The sequence below is a fragment of the Vigna unguiculata genome, chromosome 3, assembly GCF_037176805.1.
Source record: "Vigna unguiculata cultivar grain cowpea cultivar isolate G323 ecotype 2 chromosome 3, ASM3717680v1, whole genome shotgun sequence".
Lineage (NCBI taxonomy): Eukaryota > Viridiplantae > Streptophyta > Magnoliopsida > Fabales > Fabaceae > Vigna > Vigna unguiculata.
In genome coordinates, this window is record NC_140794.1 from 70,337,358 (window position 1) to 70,361,619 (window position 24,262).

At 35.5% G+C, this 24,262-nt stretch overlaps 1 protein-coding gene across 4 annotated transcripts in view; it reads right to left on the reverse strand.

Annotated features, from left to right (window-relative positions):
• LOC114177199 (RNA helicase family protein) overlaps positions 1 to 24,105 on the reverse strand; it is a 47,130-nt gene extending 23,025 nt beyond the window's left edge. For 2 of the 4 annotated variants that reach the window (XM_028062457.2, XM_028062456.2), the window contains exons 1-14: positions 23,755 to 24,103; positions 23,549 to 23,651; positions 23,264 to 23,454; positions 22,136 to 22,192; positions 20,759 to 20,909; positions 20,282 to 20,682; positions 19,374 to 19,592; positions 11,635 to 11,746; positions 11,217 to 11,408; positions 9,836 to 9,915; positions 6,044 to 6,166; positions 5,845 to 5,931; positions 5,371 to 5,471; positions 639 to 696 (exon numbers count right to left, since the gene is read on the reverse strand). In XM_028062457.2, the coding sequence (XP_027918258.2) occupies positions 639 to 696; positions 5,371 to 5,471; positions 5,845 to 5,931; positions 6,044 to 6,166; positions 9,836 to 9,915; positions 11,217 to 11,408; positions 11,635 to 11,746; positions 19,374 to 19,592; positions 20,282 to 20,682; positions 20,759 to 20,909; positions 22,136 to 22,192; positions 23,264 to 23,454; positions 23,549 to 23,651; positions 23,755 to 24,048 (2,169 nt within the window). In that variant the 5' untranslated portion in view covers positions 24,049 to 24,103. Of the gene's footprint in view, positions 1 to 638; positions 697 to 5,370; positions 5,472 to 5,844; positions 5,932 to 6,043; positions 6,167 to 9,835; positions 9,916 to 11,216; positions 11,409 to 11,634; positions 11,747 to 19,373; positions 19,593 to 20,281; positions 20,683 to 20,758; positions 20,912 to 22,135; positions 22,193 to 23,263; positions 23,455 to 23,548; positions 23,652 to 23,754 lie in introns of those variants that run through there. The other 2 variants (XM_085671059.1, XM_085671058.1) reach the window with 2 other exon arrangements.
• Between the last annotated feature and the right edge of the window lie 157 nt (positions 24,106 to 24,262).

A 24,262-nucleotide genomic window follows, 5' to 3' on the forward strand; every position in this document is an offset into this window, starting at 1 on the left:
CCTACACCAATCTCTTCTCAAACTGCAGCTCCACCTGATAGTAAACATTTCAGTCTCAATGCTCATCCTATACATAAATTTCTCAGTTACCACCACTTATCAGCTGCCAACCATAACTTTGTTTCTATTTTATAATCAGTTACCATTCCTAAGAATACTCAAGAAGCAATATTGCATTCTGGGTGGAAACCGTCAATACTTGATGAGATGGTAGCTTTAGAATTTAATATATGAATTGTTGTTCCACCTGCTCAAGAAAAGTTTATAATTGGTTGTTGCTGCGTGTTTCCTATTCGGGAACTTTTGATACATGAAGATTTATTAGTTTCTAATTAATCTGAATTTAGGAATGTATATTTCTCATGTTTGGTTTATTATTTAAAAAATAATATTCTCAAGAAACCTATTTTCCAAGAAATGACTTTTACCTACGTTTTCCACAAAAGTGTACTCATGGGAGATGTGTGAATATAACATTCCAAATTAAAAAAAAAAAAGTTTTATTGTCTTAAAAATATTATGTTAACCTTGTTATATCATTTAATGTGATAATAGTTATCAATCAAATGATGCATATATAAAGTTGAAGACAACAAGAGATATAGAACTGTTATACTATTAAAACAAAAATAACATACCATCAATTTTCTTAGAACAATGCCTGTTGTACAAAACAGAAGCCTTGTTTTCTCATTCCTAACAAGAAAATAAACAGTCAAGGACTTAATACTTACAGTTAAGAAACATAACAGAAAGAAAAGCATCAGTTTGGTGCCATGGATCATGGGACATGTGAAGGGTGAAAAAAAAGAAGCATCAGCATTCAATTTCATAAGTCCAAGGTACCGGATAGTGGATGCTGGTTTGTATTGATAAATATCCTCAACTATTATAAAAATATTTAATAATTCAAGGTCCAAATTCTAAATGAATGAAGATAACAAAGCAAGCAATATGAGTATAACAAGGCCACTTCACTTGCTTATGATAACAACTCATGGTCCTATTCGATGAGCCTCTTTGAGTTACTATCCATTCCACTTGTGCAAAAAACAACATTTTCTAGAACATGTTCTTTTAATCATAAGGCACCTAAACCAGTACCAGCATCAAAAACAGAATCTCAATGCATCTGAAGCATCAGTGCAGAAAAAAAAAAAACCCGACCTAGTCCAATCACCTGAACTACATCCAAGTAGTCATACTCAAAAAATCCTTAAATATTCTTGATTTACCCATTCCCTTGAGAAAAAGAGAAAAGATCCCAGTGTCAAGTATCCTAAATCTCAATGTTTTACCGAGCAACATTCTATGCAGCACTAAAGTTTCATTACATCTATTTACGTCAGTAAAATAAGCCTTAAAGGATAAGAACTGGATTGAAGACAAGATTGAAGAGATGAATGAAAAAGAATGAGACTTGGAAGATCATAGAAATATCCGAAGTAAAAAGAAAACAGATTGCAAACCGATATACAGAGCGAAATATCAATCAATGGTACATTTGACCAATATAAGCCAAGATTGTTAGCAAAAGGATACACCCCAACAAATGAGGTTGATAATGACGAGACAATTGCACTGACAACATGAATACAGTACAGATCATCCTCTCGGACGTACATTTTGGTCAACAAATGCATCAATTATATGCTAAAAATGCCTTCTTTCATGAAAAATTAGAGGAGGAAGTGTTAGGTGTAAGACCCTAGAAAATGGCGTTTTAAAAGTGATAGTGGTTTAAAAATAGTGAGACTCGATTATTTTAATATTAAAAGATTTTAGTATAAATAGAATTGTTATAAACGAGTTTCATTATTTTAAAACACACCATCTCTCTAGAAATCACTTTTCTAGAGTTCTTTGACTTCTCTCTAGAGGTTCTGTCTCTCTGGTCGTCTGATTGAAGAACCGAGACCGTAGGATTGCTCCTCTCGGCGAGCTCTTCAAATTGGACCGATCAGTTTCTCCGTTCGCGTAAGTTGAGTTTTCGCTCTTTATTTTAGTCTTTTTCTGTTTTCTGTTGCATGCAGGCCCTCTTCCGCTTGCATGCAACGTTTTAATCATCAGTATGAGTCTCTGCTGATCAGTGATCATAACGGTATGTCCTGATCGTTCTTGTGATGTTTCTATGTGTAGATAGAGCATCCTGTGGAGTTAGAGGTGTTGACGTTTTTAAGGCGTTGACATTTATAAAGTTGTCTAAACAGGATAACAGGTAAGGGAAGCTAACCAATACCTTGTTCATTGAGCTGTAAATTACGTTTTGTATGAGATTGTTAGGCTGTATTGACTTCTTGAAAGGCTTGTGTGTGTGTATGATCATGTTAGCTTCGAATTTGTGTTCTTGCATGTGAAAACAGTGAGATGATCTGTTATTTTCGCCTAGGCGGGCGAGTCTCGCCTAAGCGAGACTATCAGAAAGGCTCACCTCTGGAACTAAGCGAAATCTCGCCTAGGCGAGCTGGAGTCGCTTAAGCGAGACATACTCTCGCCTAAGCGAGCTAGTTTAGCCTGAGCGAGAGTTCGCTCAGTTTTAATCTTTGCTTCTGTTTGATGTCTCGCCTAGGCGAGGTAGCCTCGCCTAAGCGAGATAGCTTCTCGCCTGGGCTAGATTACCTAGCTTAAGCGAGATTCACTGCAGTGGAGCACACCAACTTCTGTTTTAATGGAAAAACTACATGTTTTACTATGATTCTATGCAAGAAAGCTTTCGTGTGTTGATAAGTTATTAATTTTTATATTGTGTAATGAGATTTGAAGGGTATAAGTATGTGGTGTGATGGTTGGAATGGAATTTCAAGGGAAATTCTAAGAGGAATGTTTTAGTGTATGTAAGGACATAAGGACTCAGTTTTGGTTGGTATCCTGACGCTCCTAGTAACCATTAAGACTCATGTAGAGTATGATGGATTACGTCGGGGGGAGTAGCAGGAGGTCCTGGTCTATGGACCCGATCCGCCATAGAGGTGATGGGACTTACCCTGGGAGTGGTTGAGTGATAACCCCTTGTGTCCAAACTCTGCAGAGTTTGGGAACCATCGCAGGTGCAGGCCACCAAGAGATCCGATGTCGCTTACATAATCCGGATATTGAGTCTAGAGTCATGTAAATGTGTTGTGGTGGTCTATATGATTCTGGCGATAATGAGAAAGATTGCGTGGTTTCTGTTTATAATTGAACTGCATGATTCCTTAATCAGATTAGCTTACCCTTGCTTTTTGTGTTCTTGTCTTGTGTTGTATGTTTCCTTTTGCGATGATCACCTATTCGGTGGGAGCAGATGTGGTTGCAGTGTCAAAGGCACTTCTGGAGGATGAAGAGCCATCGTGTTAGTGTTGAAGAGGAGGTTTCCAGTGGGAGCTTTAGCAGTGGTCAGTAGTACAGAGTTTATTAGTTTAGTTTAAGTGTATAAGTGATATATTTTTATAGTCATACCTTTTGTAAGACTGTATTAATATATTGGGTACACTGGATTATCTGTTTTGGAACTATGATGAAACTCCCTATTTTTATTAGTTTTAAGCTGTTGAAATTGGGATGTTACATTAGGAACCAGGAACCAAAAAAAAAGAGTAAATACTCAATTTGGTACCTTAGGTGTTGGATGATAGGTCCCTTAATAATATTTTCATTCATATGGGTCCTTAAAACATTTTCCATAGTGCATCTAAGTCTTTCCCCTAGTGGGACATTTAACAGAAGTCCACATAGCAGTTAAATGCCAGTGGAAGATTTTTCACTCCTATGTGGCTATTGCATGGCTGCTATGTGTAAGATACATCGAAATGAGACTTAAATACATGTAAATGGGTCCTTGAATAATTCATCACTTTGCCTCTAAGTCTTTCCGACACATTTTAAAATCTTTTCAAAGAACCATTGACGTACACCGAAATTCCTAATCACTTTGTAACCAAAATTCCTCATCACTTTTTACCTCTACTGCTTCTCTGGGGTTGTTCAATTTGAGAACATAGCACACAAACGATATACTAAAAGGAAAACAAAGGTTTTTTTTTTGCATGATGTGAAGAGAAAAAAAAAAGTAAATGTGGGGAAAATGTTTTGATTCTTCATGGCTTTTGACAGTAGTCTGTTTTGTGTTGTTGGGTTGTCGAAAAGTGCTTATTTTGGAGATATCGTGTTGTGGGTGTGGGGTTGGTGACAATTGTAGAGATTTGGAAGCTAGGATTGGGGGTCATTTGAGTTTGTGTTGGAAGTGGTGGAAAAGGTTATGTTGTGATGGTGTGTATCAGGCTGCTAGGTTTTGTTTAGATTAAAAATTATTGGCTGCATAGGTTGATGGAGAGAAACTTTATGGCTTTAAGTTTCTTTTTATGGGTATGGTTGGTTCATCCCAATGCCCATTGCTGCTAACATGCAAGGTCTGTATGGTATGAAATTATTCTGCTGTGTGTTGATTTAGGTTTTTTGTGTTTTTACTCATTGATTCCTTTATTTTTGCTAACATGGAAGAATTGTATAGAATGAAATTATGAATTGTATTTCTTGTGCACTAGAAGAATTTAGATGTAAACTAGTACATATTCAATGACCCATTTGCGAGCATTTAACTCTCATCTCACTGTGTCTCACACCTACGAGCCATATCGAAGTCATATAGAAGTGAAAAATGACACTGGCATTCAAATAGACGAAAGAAAAAATTAGAAGGACTGATTCACATAAAAAAAAATAATACAACAGCCACGCCTTAATCTCTAAGGAACCAAATTGGATATTTATTCAATTAAAAAATAAAGAAAATGAAGATTTTTGTTCAATAGGATTAAAAGAGGAACAAATAGTAAATACCTAAATTGGTCCTTCAAAGGAGTGTTTTGGTGGACAGGTCACTGATTAAAATTTTCATGTAAATGGCTCCTTCAAAATTTCATTTGCCTACATGTAAGACTTTTCATATCAAAGAAACAGAAAAGATTTGTTCGTGTATCAAATATAAAGAAAAGATTGTGTTTGTGTATCAAATATCAAATACCCCTACAGGACATATTTGTAAGCAAAATGACAGCCTAATGAATCACCAACTCAGTTGCTAGATCGCAAGTTTAGTCGAGTTCACCGTGAGTCTAACGAACCTGCTCCAAAAGTCAACTCTCAGGAGCTAGGTGTGGGAATGCAAACTCGGATGATTCTACTTCTACGAGTTGAATTGCAAGTTTGATAACCATGCATGTACCCAATGAATGTGTCATTACTAATTCCCCAGTCAATGAAAATTGTATATATTCACACATATACATATACATATATATATATATATAGAGAGAGAGAGAACATTTGTAAAGCAATTTGCACTTAAGCATGTTCCTGCAAAATTGAAGTCTTTAAATGACAAATGAGTACCTGGCACTGTCAAGACGAACTTGATAACCAATCAAAGAACCATGTGAACCTGGTGAAGGTTCACATCGCTCATCAGCAACCCTTTCAGCCACAGAAATAGCCTAAAACATAAGGCATAAAACAAAAACCAAAGGTAATAGAATGCAGAAAAACATACATTAAATTCATGAGTATTCACTAAGTTTCTAGATTATGCAACCAATCCAAAATTATTTTTTTAGTTTCAGTTTGGCAGCTTCATCCAGTGCAAGTGTACAGTCAGTAAGAAAATTAAAAAAGCAGTATTCTTCGTCAAACCTTGATGACTAGGAAAAACTTGCCCTCACATGCACGTAAGGAAGGAAACCAATGTAATGAGTAAAAATAACTAGTCCATCAAAAATATGGGACAGACGACTGTACAGATTACAGCTGAAAACTATTGTAGATGTTGTATATATTGACAAATATGCAAGAACAACATCTATTACCTACCGCTATTCTCCGTGGTTGTGTGCAAATTATATTACAGTATCCACCATGTCCTGACTCAATCATGTCATCCAATATAAATTGTGGAACCTACATTAAATGGCAGTCAGAAAGGAAACTGTGCATGCACAAATGATAGAAAACAAGACGTTTAGAAAATACAGGAGGAAAAATATCACAAATTATACTCGAAATCTGTCACCTGAGTTGTTTTTCCTGAGCCTGTTTCCCCACAAACAACAAGAACATCATGTTCCTTCATCAATTGCAATATATCACCCTTCAGAGCTGCAATAGGAAGTGTAGCTCTAAGATTCAGCATATCCTGAAGCAGATAAAGTATCCAGTTCAGAATTGATTAATTTTCTTTTTCCCTATAGAATAAGTCAATTGTTCTGAAAATCTTACCAAATATTTTAGCTATCCTTTACCACGGATATATTACACAAGATATTATACACTAATACATATAGAACCTTTTATAAGCTTCCACCTCATATCTGAGCTTATAATGTTTAGTTTGCTTATAGTTTCAAAACATTTTTATGTTGTCTTCGTTGATTGACAGTTGCAAACTTTTAAAAACCAATCGCCTTTCTTCATGCAGTGCTCCTCAGTCCATATATACATGGGTTCTTTAAGAGGTTCACTAACTCTTGTATATTCTCTAATAATGGATAACATCTTTTTGTCGATTCAATATGGAATGCATGCCTATTTTCTTCATCAGACTAGGAGAAAGGCTAGATAGTAGCACTTTGAGTTACATCATTCTTCTTTCAGTAATTGCATGGTTACTAAGCTTCTTTCTCATATTAAGTCTCTTGTTGACTCTCTTCGTTGAGTTGGAGATCCAGTTTCTTTAAAGGAACATTTGACTTGAAAGAATTAATATGAAAGAAAGAAGAATTTCATTCAAATTGATTCATATGAATCAGCACACCAACATTTATCTATCTATAGAGAACTCCAACCCTAAAGTAACAATTAAAAAAGAGCTCTAGAACCTTCTACCAGCTTCTAACAACTTCTAAAAACCTCTAGTAGAATATTTAATGTCCTATTAACAACACTCCCCATCAATCTAGTGAATGGTTATCTATCATTCCCAGCTTGCATAAGAGATCATGAAATTGCGCAGTTGAAAGACCTCTTGGAAACAAATCTGCTAGCTAAAGCCTAGATGGAACATATGAAGTAGTGATAAGACCACTATCCAATTTTTCTTTAATAAAGTGTCGATCAATCTCTATGTTTTGGGGAGAGGTTGTCCTCTCTTAATTGACTAACCTCCTGAGTCCATGATAGTTTGAGACCCATTGAGTTCATATCTCCTTCTTTCCCTTTGTTCCTGTTCTATCTGGTCTTTATTGTCGAGTGTTAGGATGTGTTGTATTTGCCCATATTCATAGTCAATTCCATGAAAAGTTAGATCATAGCAAAGTTGTCAAACCCAACTTGTGGAAAATCATTAAATTCGGCTTGTAAACTTAACTCATAAGAGTTTGCTTCTCAAGAAAAAAAAAATATAATTTCAAATATTACAATAGAATAATCAAGTAGAATAAATGAAAATGCACTTGAATTGCTCTTAATTGAATTTAACAATTCCAAGACATACTTAAAATTGATCCTTAATTTCAATTTTCAACTACAAAATTAAAAAAGAAAAAAAAGAGCATATTATATAATTATTAAATAATTAAAATTAATTCCTAATTAAAATCTTAAATTGAAACCCCTAATACCTAGCTGTAGAATTCAATTAAAACAATGATTTATAAATAATATAATATATATTATATTACTTTCTTTCTTAAAAGCTGCAGCACAGCAGTACAATAAAATTTTTTTCCTCCTACAAAGTGCAACGCAACAATTCCCTTCCTCTCCTAAACGCTACAACAAAACAATGGAGATGCAATCGAGCGCCAAGCGAACGGCGGCGCGACGACTGGACAGCGACGCATCGAGCAGAAAGTGAACAACAACACAGCAATGGAGATCCGTAGAGATGAAGCCAAGGCAAACGCAAAAGCAAATGCAGAAGTGAAACCCTACATTAAAACGAGTTTGCTTCTTAGTTAACGGGAAAGGTATGGGTAAAAATGTAAACTTGTACGAGTTGAGTTAACTCGCAAGTTTGACAATCATGGATCCTAGAGTTGTTAAATGCATATGCGTTGGTTATGCATCCAATAAAAAGGAATAACGTTATCCTCTAAGTGGAAAATTTTTTACCTCCATGAATATCACTTTTTGATGAAACTAAATCCTTTTACAAATGTCCTCGACTTCAGGAGACCATTCTTTTGAAGATGAGTCTTTTGAATCTCTTCAGTTATTTTTTATCCCTTTCATTCAAAAATCGTGTCTTACTACTCTTGGTACTCCTGATACTTCTCCTGACACATCTCGAATGGATATCTCTAAAAATGCTCCTAACAAGGGCATCTTTCTTCTTGAGTCAGGGTCAACTACAGAAATTATCCATTTTTTATGAAGTTGCTCCTAACAAGACCAACTCTATTCCTGAGTCAGGGACAACTCTAGAAATTAGTTGTCTAGAGAATTCTCCATATAAAATATCAGAGGAGCAATGTTATCAAATTTCGACCATGGCGTCGCCATGGCAGAAACCAATAGCGGTTCTCTGACCTACCACCACAACAAGGCGGTGACGAAACGAATGTTCCGTGGCGGTCCATGGCGGCCGCATTTTGCATAGCAGTTGGCGATGGCAAAACGGCAATGGCAGAAGAAATAGGGGTAGAAATGAAAGATGATTGTTGCATTGAGAAAAGTACCAGCAAAGTGGGAGAAGGAAGGGACAGCACAATTTCTCCAACCTTATTTGTTTTTTGTGTTTAACACAGTTAAAAATTGGGCTAGGCCCAATAAAAATTTAAAACCCACTCTAACTTTAAAACACTTTTTCTTTTACTCTTTTCTAGCTGCCCTAACTTACTACAACCAACAGCCACCGTTGCCATCACTACTTGTTGGTTGCGCCTCCGGCCAAGCCTATTTTTTTATTTTCATTTTTTTTTTCTTTTTCTCCACTTTCACTATAATTATTTTTCAAAAAAAATAAATACTTTTTTTTTCAGTATAGTATCATTACTTTTGCATCAGAATTACATGTTGTGGTATTATATTTCTTTTGAAAGGAATGTTTTCGCCATAACCCGTTATGGTTTCCGTTATAGCTTTATAAAGAAATTTTCCGTTATCCGATACCGATAACACTACAATGAAGACAAAGCAACCTAACCTAGTTTAAGAATAACACCAATGATCTGGCTAGGGGTAAGTGCTCCATCTTCGGACACCCTTTAACCTTTGAAAATTTCCTTTAATATTAATTGCGAACCTAACCTTGACTTGCCCATTGCTTTGAGAAAAGGAACTCGGTCTAGTACCAAGTATCCTATTTCTCACTTTGTCACTACCAAAAACCTATTTATACAGCACCAGGGTTTCCTTTTACAGGAAGCGTTGAAGGATGAAAATTGGGTTCAAACCATGATGAATAGATCAGTGCCTTAGAAAAGAACCACAAATGAAAACTTGTTAATAAGCCATTGGGATAAAAAGGCAGTAGAATGCATATGGGTTTATAATGTAAAGTATAAATTCGATGGCATATTACAACTTTACAAAGCAAGGTTATTTGCTAAAGTATTTATTCAAACTTATGATGTGGATTATAAGAAGACATTTGCTCCTGTGACAGATAAAGAATTGTTTTATTAATAACTTACCACACCAATTATATTTTCCTCATCTCTATTTGTAATAATCAATTTTTCCAAAATAAAGGAAACAAAATTATATTAAAATGAATTGGAAAATTAAGAAAAATATATTTTCTTCTAATTATTCTTGACATATTAAGGATATGTTTATCCTAATAATACACTATTTACAACAATGCGATACAACTTCCAAAAAGTGTCAAACAAAAGTCAAAAATACAAAAATATGTGCAAACCTGGTATCTTGGTGTTCTCATCTTAATATGTTGCATCTGTCTCAAATTAGCACTCTCCATTTCCTTGATATCTGTTTCTCCTATACAATGGAACACAAATTTCAGGAAGGAGAAACTAAGAAAGACAACAATTACATGTATAAGGAAAAAATAAGCCTTATCCACTTGGAATTTATCAACAGACCATTTTTTAATAAAAGGTGTGCAAAACCATCATTATACAAGAATAGGATTTTAAATAGGTTAGTATCTCAACGTTTATCAATTATTTGCAGCACATCAAAAACTCTATGAAAAGAAATAACAAAGCAAAAGACAAGATAGTGGAGGGATCAAACTAAACCCACTATGAAAACCAAAAGTTAGATAGACCAAGTCTATCTCTAACCAACTTATGACTCACAATAGTAGGCATTTGTTCCCACCAAGTAAAAACTCTAGTGAATACCAAAAGAAGCTAAACTATCAGCACATCTATACCATATCTAATGATATGATATTTCTTATACTAAACACTAATTAATTACTATACAAAATCAGATGACAATATTGAGTATTGCGTTTGTATTGATCTTTCAAATAAAACCAATGTATTTAGCCAAAACATACAATTTACTAACCAAACTAATGCACTTTGCCAAAAGCCGATAAGTAGTTTTTACATGTTGTTACTATGATAGCATTTAGGATTTCATTGGTAAGTGAATATCAATCAATCCCACCTTGCCTACAATATCTTGGAATCTGTCCTGAGGAAGCCCTTTAGTGAAAATGTCTACAATCTAAAATCTTGTAGGAATATGAGTTGTAACCATAAGGCTTTTGTCAAAGATTATTTTTGATGAAATGCATGTCGATTTCAATATGTTTGGTTCTATAATGTTAGACTGAATTATGAGCAATGCTCATTGCTGACTTGTTATCAAGGTACAATTGCGTAGGGATATCAACCTTAATTCCAAGGTCATCAAGTATGACCTTCATCCAGAGTCCTTCACACACTATAAACAAGGGCTCAAAATACAGCTTCTGCACTATAACGAGATACTCTACCCTATTTTTTGCTTCTCAAGATCACTAGACTTCTCCAAGAAACATATAGTACCCAAATGTAGATTTTTTGTCAATAACAAAAGCTGCAAGTTTGCATCAATATATATATATAGGGTCACAGTGTCTCATTTCCTAAAGAATTACATCAGAAAACAAGAAACATGGTGTAAACAGAAAACGTATTCTCATACCAAACAACTTCATATCCCTAAATAAGACAGTGTACGAATAAGGCCAACTCAAATTGAGAAAAACAAAAAGAAAAACTACCTGAAAAGAATGGAAATATAATTCAAAATTATATTAAATAAGACATGGATGAACCTACTTTGAGCAAATTGTTGATGATGGGCAATGGTTGAACAATTATTTTCATAGACTCCATCAAAGTATTCGGGACACTTATAATCTGTAACATCAACAAATGCAGTTGCACCAGAAATACTATCATTTAATAATGAATCCACGAATCCAGATCTATGATCTTTCTCACTGTCTTCTAGATTGCTTGATGATTCCCCTGCAAGTTATGAAATGTCATATCTTCGATACAAAAGTTCACATATATACACGGTTAAATATCTACAGCAATAGCTTCATGATACCTAAATTAAAGAATGGTAAAAATTAAATGTTTCACATAATACAATTTATACAACTAAATATTTTCTCACAACGCAGGTGGGCACTGTTACCCAAACAATGAGCTTTACAAACAAAAAATGGATTAGATAAAAAAAAGCAACCTTCCATCCACTTCAGAATAAAAGATGCATAAGGTTCTGCAACTGGGAGATGAACTGGGACCTCGGGAAATAGTTTGTACAATGCATATGCTGCCACTTTATTCTGTGCATCCTGAAATCAAGTAAAGATTTTGAAAACAACGTAAGGAAAGATAGCAAGCATTTGTTAACATATAATTTTATGTCATAAATATGTTTTTAATCCTCCAAATTGGGACACTTTCTTTTCGTCCCTAGTTAAAAAATTCTATTCCTAATTCTTCAATTTCGCGATATGCAATTTTTAGTCCTGAGATTACACAACATTTGTGACCTCGATGATGTGGCAAACAGTAGTTTACTTAGCATTTGTCACATGGACTTAATTGAGTTACATGGTTTTTTGAAAATTTATTAAATGCTCAAATATGTTTAGTCCTCCAAAGGGGGGGCAATGTTTCTTTTGCTCCTCCAATTAAAATTTTTCATTTTTAACAAGCATGTGCAACACCCAAATTACACCTTATTAAGAGGTTTTAATATATAAGCTCAGTATAGGTTGTTATATCTAGAGCATACTTCCTCTAGGAAATGTTCAACAACATCGAAGTTCAAGAACAAGTACTGAGTATTTTGTTTGACAATGGACATGGAATTCGAGCCACAGAATACCATAACAACAATTACTAGTGTTAGATATAGTTTGATATTATTAAGATATTGTTAGATATTGATAACCACAATATCAAACAATATCTTCTATTTAATCTTTTTATTTTCAGTTACTCTTTTTACTTGTACCTCTCTCTATTATAAATAGATTACCCTATGTGTGGTTTATACACAAGGGAGATTAATCTCAATCCCTATCTTCTTTATTTTCAACATGGTATCTAGAGCTTAAGGTTTTTTTTCCGCTATCGCTGCCTCCACCTCTGCCGCCACCGCCGCTGCTGCCACCGGAGCCGCCGGCGCCACCGCCGCTGCTGCCACCGGAGCTGCCGGCTCCACTGCCGCCGCCACCGCCGGAGTAGTCGCCGGAGCCGTCGCCGGAGACGCTGCCGGAACCGCTGCCGGAGCCGTCGCCGGAGCCGCCGCCGAAGTCGCCACCACCGTTGTCGTCGCCGGAGTGTTAGTTCCGACCGGCGACCATACAGTTTTGATCATCCCTCACGCGCCATTCGAAGCCGCGTGTCTTCCAGTTCCTCTATGGCGTCTTCCGCTGCCTCTTTCCGTTCTGAACTCTCTTCTGTTTCATCCGATATACTTGTTATGTACAACAAATTTCTCAAATGGTATAAGGATCAACAGTTTTCTAGTTCCACTGCATCTGTTGCTCACACAAGTACATCTTTTGTTGGTCTGACTCAATCTTCTTCTCCTGGTCCTTGGGTTTTTGATTCAGGAGCCACTGATCATATTACGGGTAACAAATCTTTGTTCTCTTCTTTATCCTCTACTAATCCTTTACCTTCTGTTACACTCGCTGATGGTTCTAGAGTCTCATCTCATGGTGTTGGCACTGTTAAACTTTTTCCTTCTTTAACCATTGATAATGTTCTTTATGTCCCTGGGTCTCCTTTTAACCTGTTGTCCATCAGTCGCCTAACTCATTCTCTTGATTGTGTTGTTTCTTTTACCAACAATTCTGTCTGTTTACAGGATCGGAGTTCGAAACAGGTGATTGGCACAGGATATGAGTCTCATGGTCTTTATCATCTTCGTCCCTCTACACACATTGGTGCAGTTATGGAGTCTCCCTCTCTTATTCATGCTCAGTTTGGTCATCCAAGCCTTGCCAAGTTACAACAGCTTGTCCCTGCCTTGTCCAAGTTGTCTCGTTTGGATTGTGAGTCGTGTCAATTAGGCAAGCATACTCGTACTTCTTTTCCTCGTAGTGTCACACGTGATGCTTCGTCCCCTTTTGCCTTGGTTCACTCTGACATTTGGGGTCCTAGCCGCGTTAAGTCTACTTTAGGTTTTCAATACTTTGTTACTTTCATTGATGATTACTCCAGATGCACTTGGTTATTTCTAATGAAACATCGTTCGAAATTATTTCATATCTTTCAATCTTTTTTTAATGAAATTAAAACTCAGTTCGGTGTTTCTATTAGAGTTTTGCGTAGTGATAATGGCCGTGAATATCTTTCTCATTCTTTCAAACAATTTATGGTTTCTCACGGCATTCTGCATCAAACTTCTTGTGCTTATACCCCTCAACAAAATGGTGTAGCTGAACGTAAAAATAGACATCTTATGGAAACCACTCGCACTCTTTTAATTCATGGCGAGGTTCCTGAACATTTCTGGGGTGATGCCATTCTTACTGCCTGTTATCTCATTAATCGTATGCCTTCTTCGGTTTTAAAGAATAACATACCTCACTCCATTTTATTCCCTCATGAACCTCTTCATCCCTTACCTTTAAGAGTTTTCGGGTCTACATGTTTTGTTCATAATTTTAGTCCTGGTCTTGACAAGCTTTCTCCTAGATCACATAAGTGTGTTTTCTTAGGGTTTACAAGATCACAAAGAGGATACAAATGTTTTTCTCCTTTTCTTAACCGTTATTTTGTGTCTGCAGATGTCACCTTTAATGAGTTCTCCCTTTATTTTAAGAGTCAATCTTCACCTCTGACTCCATCCAATCCTGACAACTCTTCTAATACCTTTAACGTTCCTATTGTTTGTGACCCTCTTACTGTGTCTTCTTCACCCTCGGTTCCTGCTCCACAGTCACCTGCTCCTCCACCACCTCTTCAGGTTTATAGTCGCCGTAATCGATCACAACCACCACCATGTGACTCCACTCCAGTGCCAACTACTTTGTCTCCTCCGGCTCTGACACCTGAGTCTGACCTTCCCATTGCCCTCCGAAAAGGTATGCGTTCTACCCGTAATCCCTCTCCCCATTATATTGCTTTGAGTTATCATCGCTTGTCATTACCTTTTTATACATGTCTTTCCTCTCTTTCTTCTGTGACCATTCCAAAAACTGTCCGTGACGCTTTAGCCCATCCTGGTTGGCGTCAGGCCATGGCAGATGAATTAAGTGCTCTTCATAATAATGGAACTTGGGAACTGGTCCCGTTGCCGTCTGGGAAATCTGTTGTTGGTTGCAGGTGGGTGTTTGCTATCAAAGTTGGACCTGATGGTATTATTGATCGCCTCAAAGCTCGTCTTGTAGCCAAAGGTTATACTCAAATTTTTGGGTTGGATTATGGAGATACTTTTTCCCCCGTGGCAAAGATGGCTTCTGTTCGTTTATTTATCGCCATGGCCGCTCTTAAACAATGACCTCTTTATCAACTGGATGTTAAGAATGCTTTCCTCAATGGTGATTTGCAAGAGGAAATTTATATGGAGCAACCTCCTGGGTTTGTTGCTCAGGGGGAGTCTTCTGGGATGGTATGTCGTCTTCGCAAATCACTATATGGCCTAAAACAATCTCCTAGGGCCTGGTTTGGAAAGTTTAGCAATGTTGTTCAACAATTTGGTATGACTCGGTGTGAAACAGATCATTCTGTTTTTTATCAACACTCGAGTGCTGGATGTGTTTACTTGATAGTATATGTTGATGACATCGTTCTTACAGGGAGTAACAACCATGGCATCTCTCAGTTGAAACAACATATCTGTCACCATTTTCAGACCAAAGATCTTGGCAAACTCAGATATTTCTTGGGTATTGAGGTGGCACAGTCCAATGATGGTATTGTTATATCTCAAAGAAAGTATGCCATGGATATTCTGGAGGAAACTGGATTGATGAGTTCAAAGTCTGTTGATACACCCATGGATCCCAATACTAAACTTCTACCAAATCAGGGGGAGCCTATATCTGATCCTGAGCAGTATAGACGATTGGTTGGGAAATTGAATTATCTTACCGTTACTCGTCCTGACATTTCCTTTGCAGTCAGTGTGGTAAGCCAATTTCTTAATTCTCCATGTGAAGATCATTGGAATGCAGTCATTCGCATCTTGAAGTATATTAAAAAATCTCCTGGAAAAGGATTGTTATATGGTTCTAATAACCATACAAGAGTTGTTTGCTATTCAGATGCTGATTGGGCAGGATCTCCTTCTGATAGAAGATCTACATCTGGGTATTGTGTCTCCATTGGTGGTAACTTGATCTCGTGGAAAAGTAAGAAACAGAGTGTTGTAGCAAGATCTAGTGCAGAAGCAGAATATAGAGCTATGGCCTCAGCTGCCTGTGAACTTGTTTGGCTCAAGCAATTGCTTCAAGAGTTACAATTTGGAGATATTACTCAAATGACACTTGTATGTGACAATCAGGCTGCCCTTCATATTAGCTCTAATCCTGTCTTTCATGAGAGGACTAAACACATTGAGATTGATTGTCATTTCGTTCGGGAAAAGGTTATGTCTGGAGACATCAAGACTGAATTTGTTAACTCAAGTGATCAGTTAGCAGATATTTTTACGAAGTCTTTACGGGGGCCTAGAATTGATTATATTTGTAACAAGCTTGGCACATACGATTTGTATGCTCCAGCTTGAGGGGGAGTGTTAGATATAGTTTGATATTATTAAGATATTGTTAGATATTGATAACCACAATATCAAACAATATCTTCTATTTAATCTTTTTATTTTCAGTTACTCTTTTTACTTGTACCTCTCTCTATTATAAATAGATTACCCTATGTGTGGTTTATACACAAGGGAGATTAATCTCAATCCCTATCTTCTTTATTTTCAACAACTAGTAATGACAATGTCATCAGCATAAATCAAAAAATAAATGCACAGGCCAGATGGAGAATAAAAAGAAAACACAAAGTGATAGGTCTAATATTCAGTCAAACCAAACTAAAGCATAACAAAGATGAAACAATTGAACCAAACACAAGGGGGGTACTTTAGACCATACAAAGAGCTACAAAGACAACAAACAAGTAAATAGTCACCAAAATAAATAAATCTTAAAGGTTGAGTCATGTACACTTATTTTTACAATTCACCACATAAGAAATCATCTTTAAGAACTACTTTGTATTTCATTGCTGAGGGGATCAATCACAAATAGTAGCAATAGCAAAAAACAAAGACACCAAAGTTATTATTGGCACAAGGAAATTGTAGACAACAACTCTTTCTATTGTGAAAAAACTTGATTCGCCTCTTGTTATTTTTCATACAATGAACAATACAATTTATAGACTCATATTTCTTTACCGTTGCATTCAAAACAGATAAAAATAGCTATAAATGACTAACCCATTAACTATCAATAAGTCTCCAAGGACTAATACATTAACTACTCATAAAACTCCAATGGCTAATTCATTAATTACAACCAATTTAAGTTTATTCCTAACCCAACAGAAATAAGTGTCCCTATTGTCACGACCAAAAATCTAAGTGTAGCCCTTAGCCACCGAGCAAGCTGTGAATAAACCTATTTTACCATCTCTAGACAAGTTTTGACAGAAAACACCCAGCGAAAACAAACTGCAATCTTGTATAGAGGTAAGGGGCAAGTCTCCAAGTATCATTTCCTAGTAAATCAACCATTTCTTCTAAAGTAGCCAACTCCCAACAAGAACTGCTAAATATAAGAATTAGGATTGAGAGAGGACTAACTGCCCTTGTGGAGCACAATGAGAATCTCCTATGCATGTGGCAATAGTTGAGGGGAATTTGGAGCAACAGATAATGTTGGGAGGGAGGGGTCAGTTAGCATAGTTGCTGAGGGAATTCACAACTGTATAAGTGATGAATAGTGGTAGAGCAACAACAAAAGGGGTTAAGATAATAATAGGTGAAATGTTCAGAGGTCAATCATGGTCAACAGTGGGAGGGAAGAATAGTGTAGACACAGTGAAAGTAACATCATCAATGACAACAAGGGTGAGTGCTTAAACAATGATATCCTTTCCAAAGATGAGAGTAACAAAGAAAAACACAATTTAGAGACTTGGTAGATAGTTTACCTAAAATCACTGCACAGAACATGCACAAAATCTCTAAGCAAATATTTATAGCAACAGAACCTAGATTAGCTATTGAAACTAGTACTCCTGGATCTTCAATAGAACTGCAGTTGAGGTCCATCCAAAACATTATAAAAGGAGACCATTGGCAAGCTTCAATCATTCATTCATTCATCAAAAAACACTCTCTCATCCTTATTGTTTTACTTTTCCTTTTTCATTATGTTTTTCATTGTCTTCCTCATGGAACGCTAAATCTCTTGGGTTAATTTCTTTAGAAACTTTAAAAAGGATACTAACATATCATGTAATTTACAAGTTGGTCTTTGAATTTATTAATTAGAGATCATTTTTGTCTATTCTCCTTTGGTTTTGATTCTTGCTATTAGAATTGCCTTAGAACATTTGATGATAAATCAATTTTAATCTTTAATTGAAACTTGTACCAGTTTACTTTATTCTGCTAATCCTCTTGATGTAAGTAAAATAGCAAACCTTCACATATATATATATATATATATATATGGGATTAATTTCCCTTGTGTAGAAAATACACATAGGGTACTGTATTTATAAGAAAGAAATTATGGACTTAAGTCTAAATTACAAATAATGATAGAAAAGAAATAATAACGAATAAACAAAAGAATAAAAGATAAGATATAAGATATCTAATATAAGATATCTAATATATCTAACACTGTTAAGAAGTGGACTTTAAGCCTAACTCAACCTCACAAAACTGGCTTGCAAGGTAAGGATTGCACCCACTTATATATTGTGAATTGCCTTGTCTCTAGTTAATGTGGAACTTCCAACACACCCCCTCACACCGAGGTATAGACATCTCGTGCATGGAACTAGACATTAATGGGTGGTCCGATAGCGGGTGGAATAATATGTCCAAGAAATCTCACTAGGATAGGTTCTAACCTGCCTCTGATACCATGTTAAAAAGTGAACTTTAAACCTAACTCAACTTCATAAAACCGACTTGTAAGATGAGGATTTCTCAGATTTAGAAAATAGAATATTTTATTTCTCATACAAAATAATTAGGTCATTGGACCTATATGTACACAAGTTTGTGGCTATTATGGAAATATCAATCAGCTAATCCTAAGGAGACAAATCCCAATAATTATGGGATTTATTCTAGAAACACAATCCTAGCATTAATAACAAATAATCAACAGTATACAAAATAAAATTTAACCTTTCCTAAAATACATTAATCAACAATTCTGACAAACATACATACATATATATATATACATATACATATATATATACATATATATATATATACATATACATATATATATACATATACATGCATATACATATATGTATGTATATGTACATGCATATACATATATGTATATATATATGTATGTATATGTATGTATATGTATATGCATATATATATATATATATGTATATATATGTACATATATGTATATGCATGTACATATACATACATATATGTATATGTATGTATATGTATATGCATATATATATATATATATATATATATATATATATATATATATATATATATATATATATATATATGTATATGCATGTGTGTGTGTGTATATATATATTAAAAGTATAGAATTCAATCTACTTAGCTCTCTAAAATATTACCTACACACAGCCTATACTTCATACCAGAAAATAGCAAAAAAGAAAAAGTTGCCCAACAAAATAAGTTCTGATGCCACTTAAGTACCCAAAAAAATCTTCTATAACTACAGAAGGATGGAGTTGACAAGCTTAAGGATGACTCACCTCAGCAGATTCAACAGTTTCATTCTGATCCGGCAACTGAAGTGTGACCAAGCCCCCAGCTTTTCGATTTTTGCCCCTCCCACTGGCTTTACGCAATATACTTACAGTATAGGAGAAACTCTTCCCTCTACTAACAATTTTATCGAACTTTGGAGCCTCCCACCCTGATTTCTGGCATAGTTGATGAAGAACAGCCTTTGGAATCTTTTGAGGGTCCCCCTATCAATATGTAAATTATAAAAAAAAAAAAAAAACACAAAGAAAGGAAGGGTAAGGATTAAGGAATCTTCCTAAGCATAAGAGAAAATCTATGGAGCAAAGCTGCAGAGTTCCTAGTCATAAATCTCAGTGAAACCACACTTTTATTTTCACCAAAAGCCAAATACCTAATCATATACAAAATCAAGAGTTTTAAATTTTCATGTAAGGTCTGGTGGCATTTTACTTGTGTTAAGATATCATTAATATCTTATTTTCTGTTTCTACTGTTATTAGTCTTCATATGTATTTTGAGCTTAGTCCATATTTTCTTTATTATAAATACAGTCCCTATGTGTATTTTCTACACAAGGGAGATTAATCTCAAATCCTATTTTCTCTATATTCAACAACTTGATTAATATATCTGAGAAAAAATTATATATATATATATATATATATATATACACACACACACACACATGCATAAAGGTAAATAACATGAAAATATCCCATCCACCTTGATTAATATATCTACTTGATTTGAAACAATTATCCATCCGTGAATTCTTCCCCTCCCTCTCTCAACATATACAATCATTGCATTTCCTCAAACTTTGGAGAAGCATAAAGTTATTTTGAGCAACAGGAAGACATGAACAGCATTAAATTCATTTATCAAGAAACCTCAAATGCAGGACAAAAATTACCTTCTTCCAAATGCCTTCTAGTTTATCCAAATTTTTCTCAGATAGTCTTCTAATTTTTTCTTGCTTATGTACTTTCACAATATCAGGAGGTAACATTTCACTAGATGAATCATCTTCCAAGAACAAACCACCGAGCTCCACGTCTCCAACCTCCCCTTGAGCAGAATTTTTTTCAGCAAGTACAACTGGTGAACCAGACTTAACAAGATGCTCTACCATGCTATGGCTCTCCAGATCACTTCCATCAACAGCTGTTTTGTCAGAAGCCAATCCTTCAGTGTCACATGGAGTTTTTTCTTTAAAGCAATCAACAGGCTCATGACCTGTGGATGCTCTCTCAGATTTGAAGTTAGAACTGATTTCATGACCATGTTCTAAGGACAAACTGTCATCTGATAATCCTGATAAATGACAATCAAATGAGACAATTATAGTTCACAAAATAATATTGAAATACAAAATGAAATTCAAACTAACCTAGAGCAGCCAACTCTTGCTTCAGTTTACGGATGATATGGCCTGCCTGCTCCTGGCGTTTTTTTTTTCCTTCTTCCTTGGCTTTTGTAGCCTCCAATCTTGCAGCAAGATACTCCTTCGCAATAACATCATAAGGCCTAGGTTCATAAATCTATCAAGACAAAAGACATAGATTAAGCTTGTAACTCATCATAATTGAATAAACAATGTTATTCCATCATTCCACAGTTAATAGGAACCAAACAATATGAAAATATCGAACTCTCCATCCTCTTATGAAGATGAGACCCATAAGATTATCAGCATATCATACTACCCAGAAAATTTTGCTAGTAAGAATTGCACCCCATTTATATTATAATTTATCCTTATTTGAAGTCAATATAGGATCTCCAACACATTCTTTCATGCCAAGGAATGAACATCTTGAGCATGGAATAAGATCTTCGTTGGTGGCCTAATAGGAGCTCAATAACAAGTGGAACAATAGTCCCAATGAACTTGACTAAAATATTCTCCAAATGGCTCTAATAGCATCTTAGTAATTAAATTTATGCCTAACTCGATTCACAAAACCAGCTTTTAAAATAAGGATTGCACTCTATTTATATATTATAATTTAGTCTTATAGTCAATGTGGGATCTCTAATAAATACCCATAGAATTAGATGACTTAAATGATGGCTTATACATGTCACTAAGGGTATGTTTGGACAAATTTCACATGGACTTCTAGGAGAGAAATAAAAAGAAAATTTAATTAATTTCCCCATAAGTTAAAACTAGTTTATGCACAACCTAATTTGCAAAAGTTCTCTTGTATAAACTTTCCTGATTTTTTTTTAACTTGATCATAAACTATTTTCAATGTTATAGAGAAGTTTAAGAAGTGGACTTTAAGCCTAACTCAACCCAACAAAAACCGGCTTGTAAGGTGAGATTTGTACCCACTTATATTCTATGAAATCACCTTATCCCTATCCAATGGGGACTTCCAACAATCCAAATGTGTTTTAAGTTAATCATACTTGATTCCAAGTCTCATTTTTTCCCATCAATGAGAAAGTATCATTTTGGTGTCCCTCATGCAAAAGGCCACTCCAAAAATTGTCATTTAAGAATGAATAAATCAACTTGCAGAGAGAATGAGTGACTGTCTCGCTAGATAGACTTTACAATAAAATAATAGTACAAAAGGAATTTACCAATTAAAACATCAGAAAAATGGATCTACTAATTAGGACCAAAAATAATACACTCAACATTTCTATTACAAAAAGGACCAGAGGGGATACTAAGCATTGGAAATGGGGTTGAGCTTGGAATGAACATCTAAAATGTTTAGGCATTGTTAATCTTCAAGAAAGAGAGAAATACCTTTTTTGTGGCACTATTTCCCATAAATATGTCATCCTCCCAAGTCTCGGATTCATCCTGCAAACACCACATTATTAAGGCTCTCCCTTTGCACCAAAAGACAAACACCTAATAGAACCAAACACTTGACATGAAAAATAGAGTGCACAAATAAATAATTGAAGACTAAACGGACCAGTTTCTGAAACTAACCCGTTTCAAGGGAATAGCAGTTTTTCAGGGGTTTTATCCAGTAACGTGAAACAGGGTCTCTCATTCTTACAGATATGTCTTCTCTCAAATTTTATCCATTAAGATAGAGAAACGGTAGAAGAAACTAGAGTCGAGGCAATGAAAATCTTATTTTCTTTCTCTCTCAAGGAAATTAAGTAGGACCTAAGAGAAGTCTCACTATATGATGTGTATTGATAAGGAGATATGCTTATTTTGAAAATGACAGGAAATGATATGTGACAAATACATATTTTAAAATGCATAAAAATTCCTAAAATATAATAAACATATAATTGCAATTGTGTCAAATCCAAATTAAAACCCCATTCCTAATATATTGTGAAAATAAAAAATTATAAATTATTATTATCATATAAATATTAATGCTTCATAGATTAGATTACGTACATCATCCATGAGTACTGACAATGTATCCTATATACAAATTGGTTAATTCAGTTATTGTTGGAATACTCTCTTACAGCTTCTAGGTGTATAAATGGCCTCTCAAGTTAATGCATGAAATTGAGAAATGGATTAGGAATTTCATTTGGACCGCGAACATTCAATGGCAAGGGCTGGTGACTATGAATTGGTCTGCACGTGACAAATATTTTGGTGGAGAATAATGTCTTCTTGATCAAATTAGCTTGGGACTTTGTTTATAGTGGTTTCGCTGGATTTGAGTTGATGAGAAAGAGGTTTCTTAAGTCGAAATATAAAATGTATGTGGTTTATCATTTTTTTTCTTTGATATGGACTGAGATAAAAGATTTAGAAGACTCAGGTTGTAAAGTGTTTCAACTTTGGCTTCTCAAGCTTTCTCTCATCCAGAGGTTGTATCGTAGTCTATTAGAGGTCGTTGGAGGAAATGCATAAAGCATTCACATGCAGTGATGTACGGACTCAAATTACCTCTTCCTGTAGCTCCACATATTGTCTGATCCAATCTGCCTGAGATGGTAGACAAGAATCTAATGTATCATCCTTCCACTGTCTCTTGATTAAAAGTGGTGATTCTGGAGCATCTTCTTTAGTTGTGATAGATGGATCCACGGCTGGAGTAGAATTGTTCGGTTGATTTGATATAACACCAACAGAACCCCCTAACAAGGCATAACAATTATATTATCACTGCCCAAAAGTCCAAAAAATGGATGAAATCAACAATATTATATAATAAAAGGAATTACTATATACCTTCGCTATAATTGTATGTTCCAGTAGAAAACTTGAGCGGAAGTTCATTCCCCGGCAAATTCAAGCATAACCAATCAAGAGCTGATTCAAACGTAGCAGCTTCCTACAAATTACAATGAAACGAAAATGAATTTAAATGTTGACGAAAAATTGAAATTCCATAGTTCTATGCTCAAGATGAGTGGAATGGATTGCGAGCAGTGTACCCTGAGAGCAGAGAGAGCGAGCTCGATTTGACGATTGGTGAAACCTTCGCAAGAGAGCTTGTCGTAAACGGCTTTGAGCTTCTTTGCCTTCTGGGCCTTGGTTAGAGTACCCTCCGTCGCGGTCGCGGTCGCGGTTGCGGTTGCGGTTGCGGTGGCAGTGGCAGTGACAGCCGCAGAGTTGGGCCGGGCCGAGTTGAGCAAGAGGCGGCGGAGGCGGTTCTCATTTTCGGCCGAAATTTGAAGCTTCGGGCCGGATTGTGCCTTTGCCTTCACCTTGTTCTTTTTCGGCGCCATATTTTCTTCAATGTGAAAAGTGTTTTCGCACGATCAAAAAATCGCCGCTGGGCTAAATTATTTTATTTTTCTTTTATCTAGTTAAATTTATCCGTCATTAAAATTTAAAAATGTTAAAACTTCGATTCCCAACTTTTAAGTTCAATCAAATATTGTCTAACTGCTCCAACTTCGTGCATCCCATCTTTTTTTAATACACCTTCCTAACTTTCTA